General features: G+C 50.2%; 9 protein-coding genes across 9 annotated transcripts; 4 read left to right on the plus strand and 5 right to left on the minus strand.

Moving 5' to 3' along the window:
* The first annotated feature begins 118 nt into the window (after window positions 1–118).
* F5B22DRAFT_560330 (xylosidase/arabinosidase) lies at window positions 119–1,944 on the plus strand. Its single transcript, XM_047973043.1, has one exon. The coding sequence runs from the start codon at window positions 737–739 to the stop codon at window positions 1,745–1,747; it is 1,011 nt and encodes a 336-aa protein (XP_047825108.1). The 5' UTR covers window positions 119–736; the 3' UTR covers window positions 1,748–1,944.
* Window position 1,945: 1 nt separating this feature from the next.
* Window positions 1,946–5,679, minus strand: F5B22DRAFT_560256 (uncharacterized protein). Its single transcript, XM_047973042.1, has one exon. The coding sequence runs from the start codon at window positions 5,487–5,489 to the stop codon at window positions 1,980–1,982; it is 3,510 nt and encodes a 1,169-aa protein (XP_047825109.1). The 5' UTR covers window positions 5,490–5,679; the 3' UTR covers window positions 1,946–1,979.
* A 1,393-nt stretch (window positions 5,680–7,072) lies between these two features.
* Window positions 7,073–8,148, plus strand: F5B22DRAFT_560224 (glucosamine 6-phosphate N-acetyltransferase). The gene is made up of 2 exons (XM_047973041.1): window positions 7,073–7,561; window positions 7,643–8,148. Exons 1-2 carry the CDS (start codon window positions 7,278–7,280, stop codon window positions 7,872–7,874), a joined length of 516 nt encoding a protein of 171 aa, XP_047825110.1. The 5' UTR covers window positions 7,073–7,277; the 3' UTR covers window positions 7,875–8,148.
* Window positions 8,149–8,907: 759 nt separating this feature from the next.
* Window positions 8,908–10,254, plus strand: F5B22DRAFT_652296 (Alpha/Beta hydrolase protein; the record flags this gene model as incomplete). The annotated part of the gene is made up of 2 exons (XM_047979588.1): window positions 8,908–10,005; window positions 10,090–10,254. The coding sequence occupies 2 exons, from the start codon at window positions 8,908–8,910 to the stop codon at window positions 10,252–10,254; spliced, it is 1,263 nt and encodes a 420-aa protein (XP_047825111.1).
* Window positions 10,255–10,554: 300 nt separating this feature from the next.
* On the minus strand, window positions 10,555–11,437 carry F5B22DRAFT_652297 (uncharacterized protein; the record flags this gene model as incomplete). Its single annotated transcript, XM_047979589.1, has 2 exons — window positions 10,555–11,214; window positions 11,318–11,437. The coding sequence occupies 2 exons, from the start codon at window positions 11,435–11,437 to the stop codon at window positions 10,555–10,557; spliced, it is 780 nt and encodes a 259-aa protein (XP_047825112.1).
* A 1,692-nt stretch (window positions 11,438–13,129) lies between these two features.
* Window positions 13,130–14,712, plus strand: F5B22DRAFT_560517 (alcohol dehydrogenase GroES-like domain-containing protein). Its single transcript, XM_047973044.1, has 3 exons — window positions 13,130–13,299; window positions 13,367–14,146; window positions 14,247–14,712. The coding sequence occupies exons 1-3, from the start codon at window positions 13,240–13,242 to the stop codon at window positions 14,568–14,570; spliced, it is 1,164 nt and encodes a 387-aa protein (XP_047825113.1). The 5' UTR covers window positions 13,130–13,239; the 3' UTR covers window positions 14,571–14,712.
* On the minus strand, window positions 14,538–18,686 carry F5B22DRAFT_560661 (uncharacterized protein). The gene is made up of 2 exons (XM_047973045.1): window positions 18,160–18,686; window positions 14,538–18,073 (listed from the first exon to the last, which is right to left on the minus strand). The coding sequence occupies exons 1-2, from the start codon at window positions 18,397–18,399 to the stop codon at window positions 14,855–14,857; spliced, it is 3,459 nt and encodes a 1,152-aa protein (XP_047825114.1). The 5' UTR covers window positions 18,400–18,686; the 3' UTR covers window positions 14,538–14,854.
* A 226-nt stretch (window positions 18,687–18,912) lies between these two features.
* Window positions 18,913–20,438, minus strand: F5B22DRAFT_662239 (reductase-like protein; the record flags this gene model as incomplete). The annotated part of the gene is made up of 3 exons (XM_047980428.1): window positions 18,913–19,359; window positions 19,467–20,144; window positions 20,381–20,438. 3 exons carry the CDS (start codon window positions 20,436–20,438, stop codon window positions 19,136–19,138), a joined length of 960 nt encoding a protein of 319 aa, XP_047825115.1. The 3' UTR covers window positions 18,913–19,135.
* An 874-nt stretch (window positions 20,439–21,312) lies between these two features.
* On the minus strand, window positions 21,313–23,770 carry F5B22DRAFT_560689 (SNARE domain-containing protein). The gene is made up of 2 exons (XM_047973047.1): window positions 22,109–23,770; window positions 21,313–21,991 (listed from the first exon to the last, which is right to left on the minus strand). Exons 1-2 carry the CDS (start codon window positions 23,041–23,043, stop codon window positions 21,967–21,969), a joined length of 960 nt encoding a protein of 319 aa, XP_047825116.1. The 5' UTR covers window positions 23,044–23,770; the 3' UTR covers window positions 21,313–21,966.
* Window positions 23,771–24,070: the final 300 nt, after the last annotated feature.

Below are 24,070 nucleotides of genomic sequence, written 5' to 3' on the forward strand. Positions count from 1 at the left end.
AGAGAAGAGTATGCTTCTGCATTGCATTTTTAGCCCAAGGAGTGACGCGCACTTTGTCTAAACGACACCTCGTCTCGTGTAAGCGAGATTCCGTCTTAATTCACATATACCCCATTCTTGTTGGTCGCTACGCCGACACTAAGCTGATATAACCGTCGACACGCCACGTAGAGTGATGCTCAGGAACTCCCCAGATCCTTGTGCTGGACGACGCGCAACAGCCGAGCGATCTGGTAATTGACCGGAGACTCCCTTGCCATCCATTATAGCTCCTTGGTAACGCTGCAGTGTAGCCCTCTAGATGCGCCTGCAGTGGGGTCAGGGCCGGGTAAATAGGATAAATAGGAGATGAGGAGTAGGGTACCAGAACCGGGGGCTCGAAGAGGGTGATTCTCGTGATATAAGAAGACGCAATGATTGGGGGAATAAAAATAACCTTCAGTTCGCTGCAGTTGTCTGATTCTGGCTGTAGCATTGAAGGAATCATACGTGATCCTGGGGAATTGAATTGAATTGAGTTGGTTACCTATTTAATTGCCCCTCAACACCAAGCACCCCGCTTCACGATCCTGTTATGCGCGTTGGCGGTGAGACAAACTTATGTTACGGGATAAGTACCTGGCTGAGAATCTGTTGGCTACGATACTAAATCAAAACAACAAAACTACATAATCTACACATATCAAACAAAGGAGAATAGTTCAAAAAAAAAAAAAAAAAAAGGAAAAAAAAGAACATGACACCACCACTAATAACCCACCTCTACACTGCGGACCCCTCCGCACACGTCTTCGAAGGGAAGATATACATCTACCCCTCGCACGACCGCGAGACAGACATCCAATTTAACGACAACGGCGACCAATACGACATGGCCGACTACCATGTGTTCTCGACGTCCTCTCTCGACCCGCCCTACGACGTAACCGACCATGGCGTCGTCCTCCGCGCCGAGGATGTGCCGTGGGTATCCAAGCAACTCTGGGCTCCCGACGCGGCCTTCAAAAACGGAAAATACTATCTCTATTTCCCGGCCCGCGACAAGGAAGGTATCTTCCGCATCGGCGTCGCGGAGGGCGAATCTCCAAGCGGCCCGTTCAAGGCTGATCCCGAGCCGATTAAGGGCAGTTACAGCATTGATCCTGCGTCCTTCGTTGATCCAGATACGGGTGAGGCGTATCTGTACTTCGGTGGGCTGTGGGGCGGACAATTGCAGTGCTATCAGAGCACAGTTGAGCCAGACGCGCATGGTGTCCCGCGTTTCGAGAGCGAATGGCTTGGTCCGAAAGAACCTGCGGGCGAAGGCGCGAAGGCGTTATTTCCTAAGGTTGCGCAATTATCAGAGGATATGCATACTTTCGCATCGCCGGCGCGCGATCTCGTGATCCTTGCGCCGGAGACGGGGGAGCCGATCCCTGCGGATGATCACGATAGACGCTTCTTCGAGGCTGCGTGGATGCATAAGCGGAAGGGGAAGTACTATTTCAGCTACTCTACTGGGGACTCGCATTATCTCGTTTATGCGATGGGTGACTCGCCTCTGGGCCCGTTCACGTATGCTGGGCGGATCCTCGAGCCGGTGCTGGGGTGGACGACGCATCATTCTATTGTTGAGTTCCAGGGACGGTGGTGGCTATTTCATCACGATTGCGAGATGAGTAAAGGCGTTAGTCATTTGAGGAATGTCAAGGTTAAGGAGATATTCTTTGATGATGAGGAGAGAATTCTGCCTATGAAGGCGAAATAGAACAGATGGGACGTTCCTAGGGAGATGTATAATTGGGAAGACTGTTACCAATGACGTTGTTATTGCTCAAGTTGCCTTCATATTCAAGCCTTTCCTACCTTGGAAGTGTGGTTGCCCTGGTGGTGTACCAAGCCTTACTCAACAGCGCGTGACATCAGTTTTAGAATCTTGATATGAGCACATTCACATCATTTAACCTACAAAGCCTGGATTGCGATCGTATATTCCTTTGCTAAGATATTTCTACAACGCCCAACATCAGTCGTCTAAGGGCATCCTCGTATCTGCCAGGACTATGGTCCGTCAACATGCTTGAGCCAAAATGCACTTCCCTGAAATGTGCCTCAACATCTCTAATGTATTTCAGAACAATCCGTTTGGCGGGTTTGCCGATCTCGTCTAACGTTTCTTGGGTGAACGCGTCTCTCCTCATCACCAGCGCAGTGTCTATTTTGAAAACCTCGCCGGGTGGAAGAAGCTTAGAGTTCATCATGCTGACGCGTAAGGTCTTCAGAGCGACGTAGTCCCAGTTCTCGTCATCCTCGTTGGATTGCTTTGCTGAATTGCTGTACCACCTATTTGCAAGGCCGGATCTCAGCTCCTCCCAGACGCGCCGCTTAATCTCGGCCTTGGCTTCATTGTTGTCTGTCTTGAATGCTAGGGCAAGAGCTTGGAAATCATGCAAGACCCCCAGTGAGAGGTATGGTACCAAGTCGTTACCGTGAACAGTGCTGGTTATTAGACCCCTGGTGGCTTTCTGAAGAGAGGGTGACATTATCGCTGGTGGACCATAAGCATACACATGGATTGGTCTGCCGGATGGCAAGCATATATGCGTAGGCGAGCGAGGCGCACCGTCTTCCTCAAGAAGCTTCAGCTGCTGTGTGGCAGAGGTGAGAAAGCCGGCTCCAGTGGCAGACGGCTCTGCTAACATAACACCGAGCAGGGCGGTAACCGCGCCACCTAATGAGTGGCCACACAACACCAGGCCATATCCGGGGTTCTGGTCCAGGGCTGTCTTTATAGTAACTAATACGCGTCCATCGGCGCCATACAAGAGCCGACGTGCTGACGCATGGATGCCTTTGTGGACTTTATATATCTTGCCCCTCCAAGTTAAATCGTCGTAATCGCACATCATGTCTGCAAGAACGTCTTCAAAACCCAGGGTTCCTCGGCACGTGAGCACAACAGCTTTAGACTCTTCATCGAGGGCCACGGTATGCACAAGGGGCACGCCTGTGTCAGTAGCCCCGGTCGAATCTGAACCGCCTTGAGGATCCGTGAAAGACGCTAATCGAATACTGTTAGGGGGTAGCTTGGCGTGATGAGCAAAGGAACGGACATCGTAGTGAATCTCATCCGCTATATTCTGAGCAGGGCGATCTTTGGATATGCCCATCAGATTAAGGAAGTTATATCCGTAGACAGCCGACGCATAGCGACTGTAGCGGGTGATATTTCGTAGAAAGTGGAAATCGGGGAACATCCCGCTAGCCGCCCCGCACCGTCTCAAAGACTCAAGGGCCGCTAAATCGCCATAGACGCTTTTTGTGTGGAAAGAAGAGACGACAAGCGACGTTTCAGATCCGCCCGTGCCAATTGTATATATGCTAGGAGTGTGGGTTCGTGGAACGGCCGGGCGACGAAGTCGTTCTGGAGATTGCACTCCTTGTACACCCCCATGCGCTTGTCTTTGATTTACCGAGTTGCCGTTTACTATGGTTTCGCTGTGACGATGATATGGCGAAGAGGGGCGGCTATCATATGAGTGAACAGATATAGTATCTGTCAAAGAGACCAATGAGCTCCGTCGTCGCTTTCCCGTAGGAAACGCAGGTGACAAAAGGGGAGATTTGTGCTTCTCTGAGTTCCCAAAAGAGCCAAGGTCTCTAGAGTTGAAAGACTTTGGGGTTTCTCGGTGCAGTGATCGAGGGTTCTCACGGTTTGGTACTATGCTAGAGGTCCTATCGGGGACTGCATTTCTAGGGAGCGTGCTAGAGGACCTCGTTTGGGCAGAGGTGGAACTATTCCAAGCAGGTTTTGTATTTGGTTTCACCTTTGTACCTACGATATTCTCTGAGCTTGACTCACGGCTGAGATTACTTAATGTCGGAACAAGTCCTTTCCCGAGCACACCTCGAATTCCAGTCTTCTTGTCCCTTGCTTTTGGCATATTGGCATCTGGTTTCTTATACGATTTCCGGTTTGCAGGTCTAGCGCTCACCGAGCTGAAGGGTATCTGGATAGTAAGACTTTCGGTGTTCCGACGTGGGCTGTCTAGTGGCGCTCTGGTTCGTTTTTGATTCGCCGCTCGTCCATTTGTGTCGCCAGGGGAATTTGGGACTGATACTTCCTTTAACGGACCATTCCCATATCCGGAAGGCTCATCATGCAATGGTCTTGGACGGGTGGATGCATCTTCATTTGACCCATTTCGGTGTTCCATTATGGAAGATATGGCGGTTGGGTGTGTGCTTGTTGGAGATGCAGGGAGAGAAGGACCTATTTTCTGAACGTCGGGGCTAGTCGGTGAAACTGACTGTTGGTCATCGTCGCTATGAAGATCTACTGCAGGATTAGGCCTTTTACTATCATCCCAGGTATCTTCTAAAATGCTTTGTACTCTATTCCGTCTTTTATACACTACTCTGTAGTGTGAAGCTGGTCTCTGGCTGTTTCGTGACGGCAGGTGGGTATCAGTAACCTCACTCGATACAAGGCCAAGGTTTGGGAATGACGGGATTGACAGATCCGACGCAGCCGTTATATCGACCGTAATCGTCTTGATAGTCGTAGCGGATGTAGTGATAGATATCTTAGCATCCTCTGGAAGTGATTTGGCAATCTGTTTCCTTAATTGATCTTCCAGGAGGCTATCTTCTTCACTATCAGTACTGCTTCGCCTCGAGCCATGATATTCGATATCGCCGATGGCATCATTGGCATTGCGAAAGCCATCATCAAGTGCGTCGACGCGCTCTCCGCTGTCCAGAACAATTACATCCCAAATGATCTCCTCATATCCAAGGCGTCGGGATTCCTCCTGTATCATCTTTCGGCACCTATTCTGAAGATATGCAAGGCCACATAGTCCGAGTATTAGATCTATCAGCCCAACCCTTTCGCCTTCAACGCCGGTTGCAGGGTTCTGGAATTCCCGGCGGATAAGGGTAATGATACTGGCTATAGCCCTGGATGAATCGGTTGAACCGAAAAACTGATCGAGCGCGGACAGCAAAAGTTGGGAGATTTCTGAAGTAGTAGAGACAGCAGTTCCAGCAGCGTGAAAACTAGCAGCAGTCCAAAATACTAGTCGCGACATGGTCTGATGCATACTCTCGAGGTTCGCTTCCAAGATGGACTCGGCATCAGCGCGAGCCAAGTCAGATGGGGAGCCGACGAACACATCGCGGCCAGCCCTGATCAATATGCCGTCGAGGATGCCTCTCCAAACTTCGAGGCTAGACAGAGTGGTGACTTTGGCAGCACCGAGACCAAAGCCACTCACAGTCGTACCGATACGCAGGGCCAAGGAAGCCGATCTCGTGAAAAGACTGACAGCGCTTGCCATTGGCCCAGGCAAAAGCGTGCCAGTACTAGTGGACGGGATAGCTTTTTCCGCCAGGGCGTGGCGGTTTTGCAGACATGCCAGGCCATTTGGATCCTCCACGTCATCACCATCATCGAGTCCATCGACGCTCAAGGGCCCAAGAGCGTCAAGCACAAGCTCTTTCTCCATGTTGTAGACTCAGTAGCCAAGCGGGTGTCGATCGATCCCCAGGATGGGTCAGTGGAAAGAGTGAAGTAACGAGTACCTAGGTAGCTAGAAAAGCAACAGACGGCAAGTCTATCGGGGGAATCATGCAGACATAAGAGCAATAATAACCGTAATCATAACTATGCCGGTGGCCAGTTGCTGGTAGGCTGGAATGCCGGTCCTGGACAAAGAGGAATGTTTGTCGTGCCACGAAATTGAGCCCAACTTGGCATTGCGACAACTTAAAATTGCATGGCATTCAAGAAGAAGCACCTAGAGCGGGCCACGGTATACGTAGGTGAGATGGCCACGGTTTCAAATGGACATGGCGAACTCGATAGCCATCACTCATCCCATCACTCATGCAGATGGCAAAACCCGCCACGAACAAGTCAGGTCCCCTTCGGATTGCAGGGCCATTTCCGGGGTGTCCCCAGCCGATTCTTGCATGTGATGTCAGGGTCCGTGGCGACAAGGTGGGCGGGGCCAGTCTTAAGTACAGTACATGGTTGACTAGGTAGTAGTAAGTAGGCAGCTATTCCGTCCAGATCTGTCTGCCGTAACCTGACCGTACCTTGGGTATTGTCAGAGAATACAGGAGCCGCTGATGCCGGTAGCAAGGGAAGTGCAGATGAAGGGGCCCAATGACGGCTGTGCTTTGTCCCGAGCACTTTTCGATGATCTGACTACATTGTCGCTCTCCCACCTTCTTCCGCGACAGGGAAAAATAGGGAAAATATTGGTGCCGAGGAGGTAGCGGTTGGTGGATAGTAGCTGATGCCGAGTCTTTGTTCCGATTTGTCGAAGCCCTGCCTCGATAACCTAGGTACCCGTCGAGCAGTACAAAGAAGAGAACCGTTGGAACAGGATCTGATGATGGCGAGAGGAACTGAAGAGTTCAAGTGCATGGTCAGCAGCACTCCCATAGCATTTGAACTGCCATCTTCAAGTCTCTACAGCGTCGCCTAACCTAGGTTGCTTGAGGCATAAGGACTTGAGGCATACTGGAGGCACATATCAAGTATCCCACATCTTTTCAACGTTGTTTGTAGACGTACGAAGTACTGTAGGCCACCGTACGGGACTCTCGCTATGTTGAACTCGACCGGAAATACAGACTCTCGAAATCGAATTGGGGAGAAGATGTTGTTGTTGCTATTCTTGGAATGCTTGCCTACCTACCGATACGCCCAGCTCAGCTGCAGCTTCAAGCCCTTTGGTGCTTGTGCTGAGCCCGGAACCCACAGTGGGCTATGCCGGCTGTTGCTAGCGCCTGTAGGTCATATTAAGGCTAAGCTGCCCCTGTCCGCACCTCGTAAACAGTCTCGACAGTGTTGTTTCCAGGCTAGGGCTGTGTAATGATAGGGCAGAGACAGGGCAGGGTGCGCTACAGGCTCTACGGCGCAGAACCAGCCAGCAGCGTGCTGTCCCGTCCAGCCCTGACAGGCCTAGACCGGCAGGCCTAGACTTCCCAGGTTCGTATTGTCGTCGCCGCTGTTGGGCCGTCGTCGGTCGTTTTGCTGATAACGACTTAACTCTCGACTCTTTGTTCATGCGATTGATTCTACAACTGCTATCACCTACTTTCGTTTGCTATACTCAATTGATCGCGCCAGTGCTCTCTATCGTGTCCTGTCTTTCATCATTCACTCGATTCTCCAGTTCGGCCACCTTCTGCGGAACAACACTGACCATCGCCGTCCGTTTGCTTGTATCCCCCCCATCCACAACTCACGACGCTTTTGTATACTCTTGTACCCCCCCCCAAACATGTCGTCAGACCAAGGCCTTTTCTCGTCCGACCTCATTGCGCCCGCCGTTGCTGCTGCGCTCCCCGAGGGCTACGTCGCCCGCTCCCTGCGCCTCTCCGACTACGACGCCGGCTTCCTCGACTGCCTGCGCGTTCTCACGACCGTCGGCGAGATAACCAAGGAGGCTTTTACTGAGCGATACAACTGGATACTGTCGCAAGACACCTACTACATACTCGTCATCGAAGACACCAATGCTGGCAAGGTAGTCGGCACAGGCAACCTCCTTGTCGAGAGGAAATTGTATGACCAGCAAAGCCCAGTGCACCAAGCACTCCCTACATCGCAAAGATCACATAGCTAATTTAACTTGATGAACAACAGTATTCATAGCCTTGGACTCGTCGGCCACATCGAGGATATCGCTGTCGCCAAAGACCAACAAGGCAAGAAACTCGGCCTTCGCCTGATCCAGGCCTTGGACTTCATTGCCGAGAAGGTGGGCTGCTACAAGACCATCTTGGACTGCAGCGAAGCCAACGAGGGATTCTACCTCAAGTGCGGCTTCCGCAAAGCCGGCTTGGAGATGGCCCACTACTACGAGAGCAAGAAGTGAAGGCTTGAAGCAGGAGGTCACATAGAAATGATATAGACAAATAAAGCGCGGGATACGGTTATTCCAAAAAGCGGCTCGTCGACTATTTTATAGGTTCCGTATAGGATTAAAGGTCTGCAGCAAAGATATGAGCGTTATAGAAGGGCCACACGGTTTTGCTGGCCTATCTTGAGGCCCATGTATAAAGGTCTTGGAGTCAAGGTTTCGTTTGTGTTGCGCTATCCGGATCAGGATATCATGTTTCCAAAGTTACGAGTCACATATGCGCTCTGCATATATACGAGATTGAATAGACGAGGTGATCCAAAGGAGTATACGGGCCAATTGCTGATAAATCCAACTATGCAATGATATCGAAGGGCGCCTTGATAGGCTGATCACTGCCAGCTCTTCACATCACTCGTACTAGGCAAAGTGGCTCGTCTAGCTTGGCTCTGACTGACCCTCGTCTTCTCTATACGATGAGCGACTTCAGATTTGGTTCACGATAGTTTCTCATACCATTTCCTCTCCACCCCGCGTTCATTACAAAGACCAGCTGTCAATGCATGGGACGCATTTACGTGCTGCACGTATGCAGCTTTCGGCCGACTCGCCGGAATTCCCCAACTTGGGATCGTGGTGGTGCCAGAGCTGACAAACCTCTATTAAAGCGGCAGAAGGCTGGCACTGCAGTCCAATGTTGGCCGCATGTGGATAAATAGCTGTCGTCCTGCCTAGAAGAAGAGGCATTTTTGGTGTAGATAATCACTGACAATTTGGTCGTCTTGAACCAAAGTCGTCAGAACGAACCAGCATCCTCCTACACGCTCTGCGGAAAACAAATCGTAAGTTTCTATTTTCTCGAATCTTAGACATATTGACTTGCGATTGAGCCAACTAGGTTTAACTCGAGCATCGCATACCGTGTGACGGCAGTCGGCGGAATAGCCCCTGGCATTCAAGTTCTACGCATACTGACTAAGTATTTAAGTAGCTGTCTAGCATCAGGAGACACCTACAACAAACCCAAGGGACAAAAGAAATTCATACAATGGCACCGCACAAAGTCACCAGTTCCGACTCGAAGCGTCCAGTCCCCGAGACCTGGCAGATGGGCACAGAGTCCTTCAACCACCGCATGTCACATCACGACGGGGTTAAAGCGCTCTGGGAGACGAAATGGCGGCTCCCCTGCACCAAGTCCGTGTATCCCTTCCACGACGGGTCCTTCGAAGACTTCGAGCCTATATTCACGGCTCTGATATCCAGCGGTATCAACGATGGCGCCGACACAGCGTACACGGAAGCATTCTTCCCTACGGCCGCATCCCTCGAAAACTCCGGCGACGAGGCGATGGCGAGCGGGAAAAAAGAAGAGGCCTCGAAACTGTATCTCCGCGCCGCGTGTGTGTTGCGCATCGCTCGGTTCCCGTATATTACGGGTTTCAACGGGCCGAGTTGTCCTGTGAAGTGGCGCGCGTGGGAGATGCAGAAAAAGGTTTATATGAAGGCTGCGAGCGCGTGGAGCGTGCCTATTAAAGAAGTTGAGGTCCCGCATATTCATGCCCAGGACACGGATCGGGGTGTCATCCCTGCGTATGTCCGTGTGCCGAATACCCAGACCCGCGATGGAAGTCATCCTACTGTTCTCCTCTTCACGGGTTTAGATGGCTATCGGCCTGATAACACGGGCCGATGCGATGAGTTCCTGGCGCGTGGATGGGCGTCTGTTACGGTTGAGATCCCTGGTACCGCGGATTGTCCTGCTGACCCGGCCGATCCGACTTCGCCTGACAGACTTTGGGATTCGGTCTTCGATTGGATGTGCGCTGATGGACGGTTCGATATGCGGAGGGTAGTGTGCTGGGGTTTGTCCTCCGGCGGATACTATGCTGTGCGCGTCGCGCATACGCATCGCGAACAACTTGCAGGTGTCGTGGCGCAGGGCGCGGGGACGCATTATTTCTTTGCGAGAGAATGGCTTGAGAAAGCTGAGGGGCATGAGTATCCCTTTGAACTCCTGCCTGCGCTGGCGAGGAAGCATGGGTTTGATGATGTTGAGAGTTATTTGGATGGCGCGCTGAAGAAGTTCTCTCTGCTTGAGACCGGGGTGCTGGAGAAACCTTGTGCGAAGTTGTTGTTGGTTAATGTGAGTTGACTCCCTGCTCTCGTTCAATAACTACGGTACAGATCTATTATATTTTTTTTAGGTTGATACTGATATTTGGTCTAGGGCACCCTTGATGGTCTTATGCCGATCGAAGACTCGTCACTCCTTTTCGAATACGGATCTCCCAAGGAAGCGAGATTCTTCCCTAGGGCCCTACATATGGGGTATCCTATGGCGAACTCATCGGTCTATCCGTGGATGGAGGAAGTCCTGGGATCAGCGAAATAGACTTGCATCTTGTATTGTCGTTCTACGTAAGGGTACTAGAGGCTACCATCGTGTGGCATGTTTCCAACATGTGAACTTCCATTCAATATCTACTCCTCCCTCTGAATCAATTAGATCGTCAGTCAGAGCAATAGATATATGCAAGCTGATGTATCAGAATTCATGGAGACGCTCGTACTAGGATTTCATACTCTTCAGTCATCGTTATGAAAGCCCCAGCAGTCTTGTGATATTATTATAAGCTCATCCTTCATAACATAGGTACTCTATGTCCATCCCTCTCCTGTCCACGCACGCCATCTACCTCCCCATCCATCCACCGTCCACAACCAGAGTATGTCCACTAACGTACGCGCCGGCCTTACTCGCCAAATAAATCACACTACCCTTAAAATCCTCCGGAGTCCCCCATCTCCCCGCCGGTATCCGCACACTAATACTAGCCAACCTCTCCTCATCATTCAGCAGCGCGGTATTCATCTCCGTAGCAATGTATCCCGGGGCAATCGCATTGACAGTGATCCCCTTATCACTCCACCCGTTTGCGAAGGACTTCGTCAACTGCCCCACGGCGCCTTTGCTAGCTGCGTATGCCGGGACATTCAATCCGCCTTGGAACGTTAGTAGTGAGGCGAAGTTGATGATACTGCCTCGACGCCCGGTGATTGGAGATGGGGGTTGGGAAAGCATGTGTTTCCCCGCGTCCCGGCATAGTGTGAATACGGAGTTCAGGTTCACTTGCATCACGGCGTTGAAGTCATCGTCGGGAAAGTCCTCGCATGGATGCCGGATTTGGATCCCCGCGCAGTTTACGAGGATCCGGATCGAGTGGCCGTCTGCTAGAACTTGCGGAATGAGACCTGCTACGTCGGTGGCGGAGGATAGGTCAGCTGCGTACACGATGACTTTGCGTCCAAGGGCCTCGATTGTTTTTTGTGTCTCTGTTACCGTGTCGTTGCGCTGTTGAGTATTGTTAGTCAGGCCTGCTCTCTGCGACGACTGCTCAGTCTTGGGCAGTGAGACTAAGCTCAAGATATTTATTTTGAGAATGAGTTTAGCATACCTGAACAAGTATTATATCGGCGCCTGCTTCAGCAAGAGCAATAGCGACGGCGGCGCCAATGCCCCGCGTACCGCCTGTGACGAGCGCCGTCTCACCCTTGAGTGAGAAGAGAGCGTCCATTGTGATATCACTTCACGACCTCAAAGTCCAGGAGTCTTGTAAAAGGTCTCTGTCCTTACCAAAGTGAGTCTACTGCTGCTTCGGCTTACAATTCAATACAGCCAATTTCGAGGGAACAGTTTGAATCTGATGCTGTTCGAGACCCTCACGAGAACTGATGTGCCTCTTAAGACCTTGATCAGACACCCCGTGATGCAGCTATCATCTAGCCTTAGCTCGTGTGGATCCCTAACCCCCCATCTCTTAGTCCATTATTCCGAGTTGGAGAAAGCGAGTCCATCTTAGGTTAAAATCGCCGAGCAAAAGTTTATTATAGTACCTTGCATCTGAGAGACAATGCTCAGGAGGTTATAGAAACAGTCGCTTAGATACTATACCAGACAGCTCAAGCGAGAATATCAAGCAAAAGGGGCGGTGGGATGAATCGGCAACGAGTAAGATTGATATGGAAAAAAGAAACGACGAGAGAGAATAAAAATAAAAATTACGTCAGCTACTGGGCTTAGAGGGCTTAGATCGCTACCAGAACGATCTGTGCCCATTGCCGTTTGAAAGAGAGAAACCCCCATAGGCTAAGATTTTTGAGTAGTTCGCCACAGAAGAAACGTGTTTATGTATTCCACCTTAACGATCAACGACAAGCCGGAAACACGGCAACCATTCGGGGCGGTACCGGCTATTACGAGATTTGGAAAATCGTCACTTTTTTGTCAACAAAGCAAATACGGTAGTCTTAGTACCCACCCAACATCTTTATCAACATTGCTGGCAAGCTCAAAGCCGCCATCACTACCCATGATATATATAAGAGCATTATTCGACGGCATGGAAGTCAACTTAACAAATCAATCAGCACCATGATGGCTTCTATAATCAGTTTATCGTCATTTCAAACACCTTACCTCTCACTGAAGTGATTAAAAAAAAGCACTCGACCTATTTTGTTGCCCCTCACGCGCACAATTCCGCAAAATCGGAGAAAAACGCGGGGATCCTACAGTAGCGTATCCAATCCTCGGAAAGTTGGGGTAAAGGATACTACAAAACAGCCATCCCACCTCACCAAAAATGACCCCCTCGGACAAGAATGGTAATTCCCACCGAGGCTAGGTGGCTTTGACCCCCATCTTACTTAAAATCCCCGCCCCCCACACCAATGTTATTTCCCCCCGCGCGTTGGGGGTTTTCCCCCCAAAATTAATTAAAAACCCCCCCCCCCCCCCCCCCCCCCCCAAGTATTGTACGTGGGTAATTTATTAAAAAAAAAAACTACCCCGCGAAGAGGGGAGGGAGGGTATTGGCATCCCGTCCGAACTTTATGTAAACAAGCGTGTCGTGTTTAGACTCAGGTGGTTTATGTGAACTATGAAGCATGGCCGTTGCCGCGAGTCGGGATCATTCGTTAGCTATTATCGTGAATCCACAGTTTCCATTTCCGAGGTTCTCTCTTCTGCCCTTTATAAGGGCTTATGTTGAAGCCCACATTTCAATTCATAGTCAATACATTGTATATGTGCAGTCCTCGGGACACACGACGAGACTTATCTCCATGATCTGGTTCTTCCTAGTGATTTATCCTTGAACTAACTCTCGAATTCATTCTTCTTCTTCTTCTTTCTTTTCGGGTTCTTCTTGTTCTCTTCCTAATCAGTCCTTAGTGTGTTTTCGTCCTGTTTGTTGGCGTAGCATGTCCTCTATTCACGATACCCTCAAGTCGCATTCCACACCCTAGCCTTCCGTACCTAGGCAATTGATTTATAGATCCTTATCTAGTCAAAGCAAGATACAGCCATACGCCCATCATGTGTGGTACTATACAAGTTAACGCTTCCGTGCTTCACGGCGCGAAGGACCTTCGCATAGTCAGTCAACAGTCTCAATTCTACTTGCCTCATCTCCAAAAAACCATACTAACAATCAAACAAAAAGGAACAACGCACACTCTCCGCCCCCTCCGATTCAGAAGTCCAAGTCGCCGTCTCAGCAACAGGACTATGCGGTTCAGATCTGCACTACTTCAACCACTTCCGCAACGGCAACATCCAAGTTGTCCAGCCGCTCAGTCTAGGCCACGAGTCTGCAGGCACGATCACAGCCGTCGGACCCGACGTAACAGACCTCAAAGTTGGCGACCGCGTGGCGTTAGAAGTTGGTCTGCCCTGCGAGAAGTGCGAGCTATGCGCCGCGGGACGGTATAATATCTGCAAAGCCATGTCCTTCCGCTCATCTGCCAAAAGCGTGCCACATTTCCAGGGCACTCTCCAGACGCGAATTAATCATCCTGCGCGCTATTGCCACAAGTTACCTCCCTCACTAACCCTCGAGCACGGTGCGCTGATCGAGCCCTTGTCCGTCGCCATGCACGCTGGCAAGCGCTCGGGTATCGCGCAGGGCTCAACGATAGTTATCCTCGGCGCGGGAGCCGTCGGTTTACTCTGCGGTGCCGTGGCGAAAGTCGCTGGCGCCAAGAAGATCGTCATCGCGGACATTCTAGCTGAGCGCACGACGTTTGCTGTCGACAACGGCTTTGCGGATGCTGCCTTTACGGTACCCCTGGCGAGGCCGCAGACTATCGAGGAGAAACTTGTGTATGCGCAGGATGTTGCGGAGAAGATAAAGCGTGTTAACATTAATGGAGAGGAGGTGGGGGAGGTCGATGTTACATTTGAGTGCACGGGTGTTGAGTCCTGCATGCATTCTGCTATATATGTGAGTCTTACCCTTTCATCTATCTCGATTGCTTTCTCAATGCGAATTGACTACAGCTCGATTCTGTTGTGTTGAGAGCGAAGTTGCTAACAAGAATTAGTCCACAAAACCCGGCGGCAAGGTTATGATCATCGGCATGGGCACGCCCATCCAGACCATCCCGATATCCGCCGCCGCGCTGCGCGAAGTCGATCTCGTCGGTGTCTTCCGGTACGCCAACACATATCCCGCGGCCATGAAGGTGCTCTCGGAAAAGAACGAGCGGCTGCCTGATATCAGCAAGCTTGTGACGCAGCGTTTTCAGGGACTGGATAGCATTCCTGCTGCTTTCGAGATGGCGGGCAAGGTCAAGGATGAGCATGGCAATCTTGTCCTGAAGGTAATGGTCGATACGGGCGATGCACTTCAGCAAGCAGCACTATAACGATGGACATTGGTGAGCGTAGCGGAGAAGTGATGTTTGAATTCGCAGATAGATGAATAGGCTTGTATAAGAGGGTGATTGTACATAAGAACAAGGGATATAGCCCGTTTCCTATATGCTCGTCATTTTCATTCAAATAATTAAAGAAGTTGAAACCAAATTGTGTAATTTCGATTTCCCTGAGTCCTGTTTTGACATATTCCAATTGAAATCTGCATCCAAATTCCACAATCCGATTAAACGAAATCAGATGCCAGAATCCTCAGATCTTGTCTGTGTTCTCGTCACCATAGACGATGCTTGACTTTTTGAATCATTCTGTCAAAGCTCTTTCTCCACCCCTTCTTAGATCGGATAACAATGTCAGCCGGAATGGGTGACACGGGTTCAACTTGTCTCGTTTCTTCATTTGCTGCGAGGGTCGTCTGCTCACTATCACCACGGCCCGCGTCCGTCACGTTGAGCAAATTTGACTCAACTTGACTTTCCGGTGTCACCGAGGCCTCGGATGTTGTCATTTCCAGCAGCACATCGGAAGTCTTGTTTTCAGTTAAATTCTCCTCTTCTGGTTTCGGTATCGCGTCATCTTCATCTAAAAGGAGGGGCTCTTTATCGGTCATCTTCTGGTAAACATCAACAAAAACTTGCTTCATCTCGCTGACATTTTCCCATTCCTCTTCTACAGCACCACGCTCCCGGAGAAGAATTATGATTCTTTTTAGTGTTTCACCAATTATGCCGATCCACTCTGGGTGGTCAGTCCAGGCATCTATAATCTTATCCTTCCACGCCTGGTGTTCTCGCAGAAATGCCGACAGCAACGTACAAATGCTTGAAGAGCCGCGCGTGAAGGTTGCAGGAGTCCATGGTAAATTCCAATCCGTCTTCCAATCTGACCCTTCGTACCTTGAAAGGTATATCATGCGTGCGTTAGGGTTCACCCCAGATAGTAGGAGCTCCTCCATTGCTTTGATGCGTTGATGAGTAGCCCATGTCTCTATTTCATATTTGAAGCCTTCAAAACCTTGCCGAAATACATACATCGTCCACAAGTACCATTCCCACAAGCTTGTGCCGTTATACGTCTGATTCGGATTGCTTCCTTCTTCGAGTAGGAGTTGTATAGTTTCAGGTGATATCCAGTACCTCGAACCGCTGATGGGCATCATGGCATATCCCAGGAGAGGAAGTCCTTTTTTATCTAGTACCTGTCGGCCTTTCTCAGAGATCTGGCTTCTTATGTAACCTACCAAGGCATTTTCGACCGCGAATGCCATCAAGGAACCATGCGTTCTATCATGTAGCGGTCTGAGGTCTCGGTAGTGGGAATGATCAGCGAACAAGAGCTCGTGTCGACACCATACTGACCAGTGATATTCGCGACCAAGAAGTAAAGTTAGTCCTTTAGTCATATCGTTTTGATTGTTTGCTGCTTGGTACACCGATGGCATGAGATCATGCATGGCCCGATCGAGCTCATGAACAAGCTTGCAATGAGATTGTTTCGTCTCATTCTCGGCGTATTTGGCGCGATCCCCTGCACATTGAGCAATGGATATAATTTCCATCCACTTAACATCCGAATATAGTCGATATGTTTTGATTAGTAGGATGCTGCTTCGAAATAGACATAAGGCAGCACTGAATTTGCGCTCCAAGTACTTTTCCACAACTTCACTCCATATATCCTCGTTACTCAAAAACTCGAAAACAGATCGGTGAAGAAACCTTGCTAACACGGTTTTATCGCCATTTGGTGGGTGGCGGATCCTTGGAGATTCCCGACCTGGATGCGTTTTTTGATTAGGTGAACATAGCTCCGTTTCTATCAGTCCTAAACACTGGCTTTTCAAACGGGTTTCAAGCTCGTCAACCCTATCACAGAAGTCTTCATCCGGAATGGGTACGACCGCAGTATTGAATACCATGTCATTATCAGCACTATCGGCAAACCACAAGTCGAGAAGGCAAAGAGTTTGTCCGTGCTGCAGCGCATTATGTACGATGCCAAGGAGTCGCGCGGCTTTCGGCTTGTGAATAGGCCTCATTCTTTCCAGAATTGTACGATATAGAGCATGGATATCTGATGGAAGGCCTTGCAAAGTTTGTTTCAAGTCGTCAATATCATCATAGTTTGTGAGACCCTCAATGAGAGATTCGGTTACCACGCGAACCCAGAGGAAGACGCCAAGAGAGGAGTCCACGATTGAATTTAGCAGAGAACCGGTGCTCTCCGGGTCCTTCCTCTCAAGCATTTTCATTCTTGGATGATCCATAAGTTTCTCGTGTGCATACCGGCGAATATCTTCTCTTGTGAGGTCCTGGACCTTCAAAAAGGGCCGACCGCTGTAGCCGCGCTCAAATTCAGGCAATGGGCGGCTCGATACGAGTATTTTGACATTGTCACACTTCTCGAGAAAATGCGTGAAGTCTATCAAGCTTTGAACATGCGTCGTGGAAACCTGAGGGTCGAACTCGTCGAGACCATCAATGGAGAAAAAGAAGTTGATATTTGGACTATGCCGTATTAAATCAACCAGCGCTCTTCTTGCTTCTGGGAGGGTCGGATCATGGTGTTTCTTCCCCTCGAGAGCTGCCTGAAACCTATCCTTGAACGCAATGGGAAGAAGTTCGCGTCTCTTGTCCAAAATGGAATGCAGCAAGGACTTGAAGAGTCCCATTTCTGACTTTTGGTAGTTGCCACCACCGTAGTAAAAATAATGAGATAAGTAAATCAGAGGATTCTCGCCCGACCACTGTTGAAGCAAGACTTGTGTTTTCGGCGTCTGGTTGATATACTTCATCAATGTACTCTTCCCAGATCCGGGTTTACCGGTTATCCAATAACTTGAACTATCCCCCTGGAGAAAATTCACGAAGTTGCCCCATTCCTTTCCCGTTGTCTCAGGGTCCTCAAAGATCCATTTGAAGGTATTGGCGTGAGCTTCATGAATTGTCTCTTCGCGATCGCATATGCTTGGGTACCAGAGGGAATTGAGGATAATTGCCTCGGCTGCCTGGCGGGCTTTGTCATCGTGTAAACTAACTGGGACCAAAGGAAGAGGGGTAGGATACGGCGAGTTGGCATTTGATAAGGCACCAATCGCGCGTAAGAGATGGTTTCCTAGATTGACCAATTCCTCATGACGCCCTCGGCCAACTCTATCTGCATCGTTGAGCAGCTCAATCAAGTGTGCGCTGTCCTCCTTTGACTGTGCTTGCTTCTCTACAACCTCCTCGAGAGTGGTTAGGATTCGGAAATTGTCATCATCAGGAGACTGGTTGATCTTGTTACGTATGCTCACGAGGATAGTAAACTGGATCTCGTCTTTGATGGCGTTGAGACGCTTCTCGGTCTTTTCAATCTCATCCGCATCCCACAAGCCTAATGCGGCAGTTTTGAGGCTCTTCCAGGTAGACCTTTTATCCGTAGTAACCTTGTTAAGTTTGTACACGAGCTCTCGGCTGATTTCAGTTGCGCGCATGGATAAGCTCTTGAGTCTCTGGCATCACATTAGCAACATGACCACCCTCTTTGATTAGTGTGCCTGGGATGAGCATGGTATGATCGGAGGTAGAGTTTACTCACTGCTTCGTCCGGATCTAGTTCCTGACTTTCTCCAATGCTGTTGCCATCAGTAGCAGCAAGCTGATTTTCAAGGCTTGTCGTCGCAAGTGCCACGCTCTCGGCTACAGTCGACAGGTCCAGGTTGAGGTCGGTCGCACCCCGTGTGTACACTTGCTTCACATCACTTATAAAGTCAAGGGAGAAGATAACGAGCTTCAATACAGCCCCAGAGAGACTGATGGCCAGTCCGGCCGCATCCATCGGGTTCACTGATGACGGCAAGCAGCCCACCAGCAGTCTAGAACGAGACACGAGACATGTGAAAATGCTCTTAGCGGATAACAATGACTAGGTAGGTATTGAATGAACCGGAGACGACGAGTGCACGTTCCAAGCGACGATACTCTCTCCATAGTCTTAAGAATGTCTGCGTATACCGGTGGCATCAGGCAGCAAGGCGAACCCCGAAGCCCAGCTGCTGATGGTGCCGAGGTAGCATCAGAATAGAGAGGCAGAGAGAGAGAGGGATTGAGGCTGGGTGCATTTGGCATAGCGGGGTAAGGTCAGCACTTGATCAATCAAGATGCAATTCCGCTGTTCCTCGCACTTGGCTTCCTGTTTTCTCCGCTGTCGTGTCGGTGACCAGGGCCATGCTGCAGGCTGACGCCACAGCATGAGGCGAAGTATCTGAAGCCTGGCTTCGAGAGGAAGTCTTCTTGTCACAGCATGTGAGTACAAGCATGGGGATGAAAAAGGTGCCCATATTGTAGGGGTAAGGACAAAGGGTTCATCAGAGCGCTAGTTATTGTATACTTACCTAGGTCGGCATATCATGATGAGGATGAACAGGCCAAGTACATCTATCACGGCCCATGCTGCCCATAACGACAAGGGCGAGCTTTGCTCACCGCAGAAGTAGGTACTTGGGAATTATCACGAGTATCTACAACACTAACCAGACATCTACGCATTGGAACCTAGGTACATACACATAAGATTAAACGCCATTCGGCATGCTCCTGCCCTCCTTCTTATCCGGGAAGCCAAAATTGATGCCAAACGGCGGGTAGACATACCGCTCGAGCTTGCCCTCCTCGGCGAGCGAATCCGAGTAGTCGTTCAGGATCTTCATGTCGTCGGCGTCGAGGTCGATGATTTCGAGGTTCGCCTTTATGCGCGACTCGGTCACAGACTTGGCGAGCACCGTGGCGCCTCGGGCCACTATAACACGATGTCAGCAATTCAATTCCAATCTACGCGTGAAGAGAAAACAATAGGCAAAGAGGAAAAAGAGAAAAAGGCGGAAGGATGGATGTTGATTGACATACCATGATAGCTCAATAGAACAGTCCCAGGGCTAGCGCCTTTCCGCTCAGCAATCTTGAGCACCGGCTCCGCCTTCATGACCGGACCACCCGTGCTGCCGAGCGGGCTATACGCAACGATATGAATCCCTTTACTCCTGCAGAAATCAACGACTTCTTGCTGCGGCAATGAAGGGTGGTTCTCGATCTGGTTCACTGCAGGAACAACCTTGGCCTTCTTCAGCAATTGCTCCAAGTACGGCACGCTGTAATTGCACACGCCGATGCTCTTCGTCTTGCCCGTTGTCAAGAGGGCCTCCATCTGCGCCCATGTAGCCGTGTGGTCGTGGTCCCATGTGATATCCCGCGATCCGTCGGGTAGCTTGGGAAAGCGGTCGTCGTTACCTTTGGGGTTCATACCAACGGCCCAGTGCACTAGGTATTGATCTACGTAGTCCAGTCCGAGTGCTTTCAGGGATTTGTCGAGCCCGACCTCGGCGCGTGTTGAGTATGTGTTCCATAGCTTCGTGACCACGAAGATCTCGGACCGCGTCACGTAGCCTGCGTCTATTGCGGCCTTGATCCCCTGGCCCACTTCGTCTTCGTTCCCGTAGCAGTATGCTGCGTCGATTAGCTTGTAGCCTGACTTTAGCGCGAATGTCACGGCTGCGGCGACCTCGCCGGGGGACGATTGCCAGGTGCCTTGATCATCATGTTCGTCAGTCTCGTCATATCCTCAAAGATAGCATCTGTTATAATGCGTGTCTCCTGTGACTGGATGGAGTTGCAGTTGTGTGTGTTTGTGGATGGGGGGCATCGTAATAAGGAGGGGAGGATGGAACCGCGGGGTAGTCATTGGCGGTTTCACTTCACCTTGATAGCAAAGCGACGTGGCAACGTGAAATAATAATAAGAACCATAGCCAAGCGACGACATACCTAGACCAACAGCAGGCATGTCCTGCCCGGTATTCAACTTGAACGTAGACGGCGCCATTGTGAATGCTGGTTTTGGCGGGTTATCAAAGAAGAAATCAAAGTATGGAATCTAAAGAACTCCTCTAACCACCTTTTTTTTGTGTCCGAGAAGTATAGGGAAGCGAAGTAAAGAGGGGTATAAACAGTCTACGATGGCAACCTCAGACCTGCTGAGGGGGTAAATCCCGGGATATTTAACGTAGGCCGGTCCTGTCGTGACCCGGTAGAACGAAGCCCTTTCGCGGGGCGAGAGGTAAGAATGGCCAGGCCAAACCCCCATCGTGTTGACCCCCTCATCCCACCTTACGATGATCTCAGGCCCACAAGAAAGGAAGAGGAGATGGGGCCCCAAGGCACGTCACAGAATAGGATAGGATAGGATAGGACAGGTAATGTGCCTGTGCCTGGCAAGAGACCCAACCCGGGTAAATTAGACTTGCTCAATGGCGGCATCTTGGAACGCTTCACTCAAGTCCATGCCTCCCTACATACACCCATACATACACTTACACACTAGGTACTTACATAGCTACCTAAGTCTCTGTGGAGCAACGACTCAGGCAAAAGGCTTAGCTTTTGCCTCGGTTTGTTCTGCGCGCGACTAAAATCGGCGAGAGATGCCATCTGTATATAATACATAATACCAAACTATGGCAGAGACACTAAAAATACTAGGCGGCTATCATGAGTATTATATCACCCAGTAATAGCACTTGAGCCGCACTTGGTAGGTACACTTTTCCCTACCTAAATACAATGAAGTTCATATAAGCTGGATCAACGATGAATAAATTGGAGATAAGATAGATAGATAGATACGGTAGACTCTGGCGGTCTGTTTGCATGGTAGGGTTTTCAACCATGATCTGTTATTACATAGTAACATAGTACGCGCAATATCTTCAAGATATGCAGACTGCCATACCATGTATGTGACTAGACAAAGCTACCTACTTACTTACCGTACCTGACTGAGAACCAGCCAGCCAGCTCGGGAGGACTAAGACCGAGTTAAAAGTGGGTGATATGTCGTGGGATATCCTGGCAGCTAGCTGCATGTCTGTTGTATGTCCGCGTTTTATAATGCTTTGTATCTCTACATATAAGGGGTTCCTACCGTTTCTCGTCACGGCGTCGTTAGCATATACACACAAGACACTATCTACGGCTTATTTGGTGAGAAGTTGAATTTTTCTTAGTGAGATGAAGGTACGGGCTTAGAGGAAGAAGAGGGAAATCAAGCGAATAATGCCCGTGTTAGCCTTACCTTCTACGCACGCGTTCGTATTCAAGTCGAGCTGGAGGAAAATTATAATAAAATTCCATTGTATCATTGACGTTGTCACGTCGCGGAAGTAGGCAGGTATAAAACATGAATACAAAGAATGATAGGTCCGGCCATGCATGGTATTATAACAAAAAAAAAAAATCTAACGTGCAGCCCCGCCCTACACCTTTGCCTGTCCTGTCCCGATGTGGTATGTATGCAATGCGCAAGAATAAAGTACAATAAATATGGCGACATGCTGCGCCGTGTCTCTGACCTTCTAACCGGCGATGAGAACCCAGAGTCTAGTAAGAATGTTAATAAAATTCTATAATATACGGTAGGTAGGCCTTGCTCGAGAAGAGAAGGTGAGGGATGGCGAGGGAGAACACAGGAGAAGAGAGAAGAGAGAGGGTGCTTACAGGAAGAATATCATAAGGACGCCAAACATCTTTGCTAGTAGCCATCGATTACTCGATACCCTAGACCAGTACTTCAAGAGCTCGCGCTGCGCCCCGTTTACGTTGTCGACGACATCTTCCGTGTTGGCGTCTATGCGTTCAATCATTTCACTCTGTTCCGACACCATCTGTGCTAACTGGCCGAATATGGAGCCAAGTTCGCTGATGGTCTTTTCGATTGCCTCTATGGCTTCTCCCCGCTGCTGTATGTATGTGTTTTGTGGTTGCGCCTCCTCCATCATCAGCACCTGCTGATCTCCGACAGGGTTCAGCGAGAGAAGATCGGCGCCTGGCGACGGTGTGCCTCGGGCGGGAGTGCCATACAAGGGTGAGGCCGACTGCTGCAGCGATGGCTGGGCGTGCTGTGAGACGGAGGAAATGAAGTTTTCGGTTCGCGAGCGTGAGGCCTGGATATTCTTGGTCCGGACCTCTAGCACATCTTTGAAATTGGCGCCGACATCGCTGAGTTTGCCTTGTAACATGAGCACGACATTCTTGTTATGCTCGCCTTCCTGATCGGCCTTGGGATGTTGTTGGCGGGTGAGGGTCTGCAGAGAAGAAATCTGTTGGTTTAGGGAGGAGAGGTCTTGTTTGATGATGAAGGTGAGCTCGTTGATCTCGATGGGCCGGTCGTCGAAGAGAGTCTTCCTTTTGGCGAGTTGAGCGAGCTTTTCCAGTTTCCCCATGGTGGCGCCGATTCCCCTACCGATCTCTGCGGCTCGCCTCGCGAACTCGGACCTCCGGGGACGCGCATCGCCATCTGCGGCAGCCTTTTGTGAATCGGTCAGGAGCGACCGTCGTTGTGCGCCGACCTTGGACGAGGCCTGTCGTTTCTGGACCTGTGTGAGGACGGATTTAAACTCAGCGGTCCGATCCTGTATTGATGTGACGGCCATGGCGGGCCAATTCGGGCGAGGGTGGCGATGGACAAAGTGTTGCGTAGATCGACAAGGTTATGGAGGCGGTTAGGTAGCTAAGTAGGCAAGTAGGCGGGCGGATCGAAGGTTGGGATCGAAGGTTGGGAGCGTAATCGATGGCAGAGTGTTAGACTGGCGTGGGAGAAAATTGGAAAGAAAATGGATGGGTGAGTTGTAATAGCGATAGCGACGAAGCACAACTTTCTGGTGGTGGGTGGTTACGATTGTAATTTCAGGAGATGGCACTAGAGACTGCCCCAGGTGCTGGGCTCGGCGGCCAACGGAGGTGATAGCCGGAGATGGCGGTCGTGTAGGTGCTACCCGACGTCTGCGCGCACAAGACTCTGACTGTCTAATCTAGCGGTTGAATCGGTCGCGTGGGAGTTCGTGTTGCCTGTTTGTTTTCGCTCTGCTCTCCAGTGTGAGATGTGGTGATGTGGTGATGATAGGTCTGATACCTAGACTAGGTAGGTCTGATAGGTGATGTGTAAAGGAAATGGCATAGGTAGGTACATTGGCGCTGAGGCCAGGCTGTTTAGTTCAGGTCAACTTTCAATTACCTACATACTTACCTAGGTAGTACTAGTACATGAGAGGCTTGGTGCCAAGGCATCGGATCTGTGGCAACGTGCCTGGGTCTGGGCTGGGGGCCCCTGGAATGAGTTCCCTAGGTACCTACCTAGTCTGCCCTAGGGAGGTGCTGTGGCGGTGCTGTTAGTTCCAGTGTACTACATACTTAGTAACACTGCACTGGACACCTATCCCCACTACAACTTGCAGTAGGTAGTACTAGGTACCTATCTACCTACTTACTTAAGCAACTTCAAAGTTCCAATATATACATACCGGTACCTACATACGTAATCGAGAGGCGCAGGTTGCCAGCATTCTGCCAGCACACGATGCAACGGCCGTAGTGTAGAACAGAGATGTAAACTAGAACCTTGGGCCATTTTGGCGATCGGCTTCGAACCAGACCTGCGACTTCAAGTTGGAACGAAGGCAT

Source organism: Xylaria bambusicola, assembly GCF_022495145.1.
Source record: "Xylaria bambusicola strain CBS 139988 unplaced genomic scaffold F5B22scaffold_86, whole genome shotgun sequence".
NCBI classification, from domain to species: Eukaryota; Fungi; Ascomycota; class Sordariomycetes; order Xylariales; family Xylariaceae; genus Xylaria; species Xylaria bambusicola.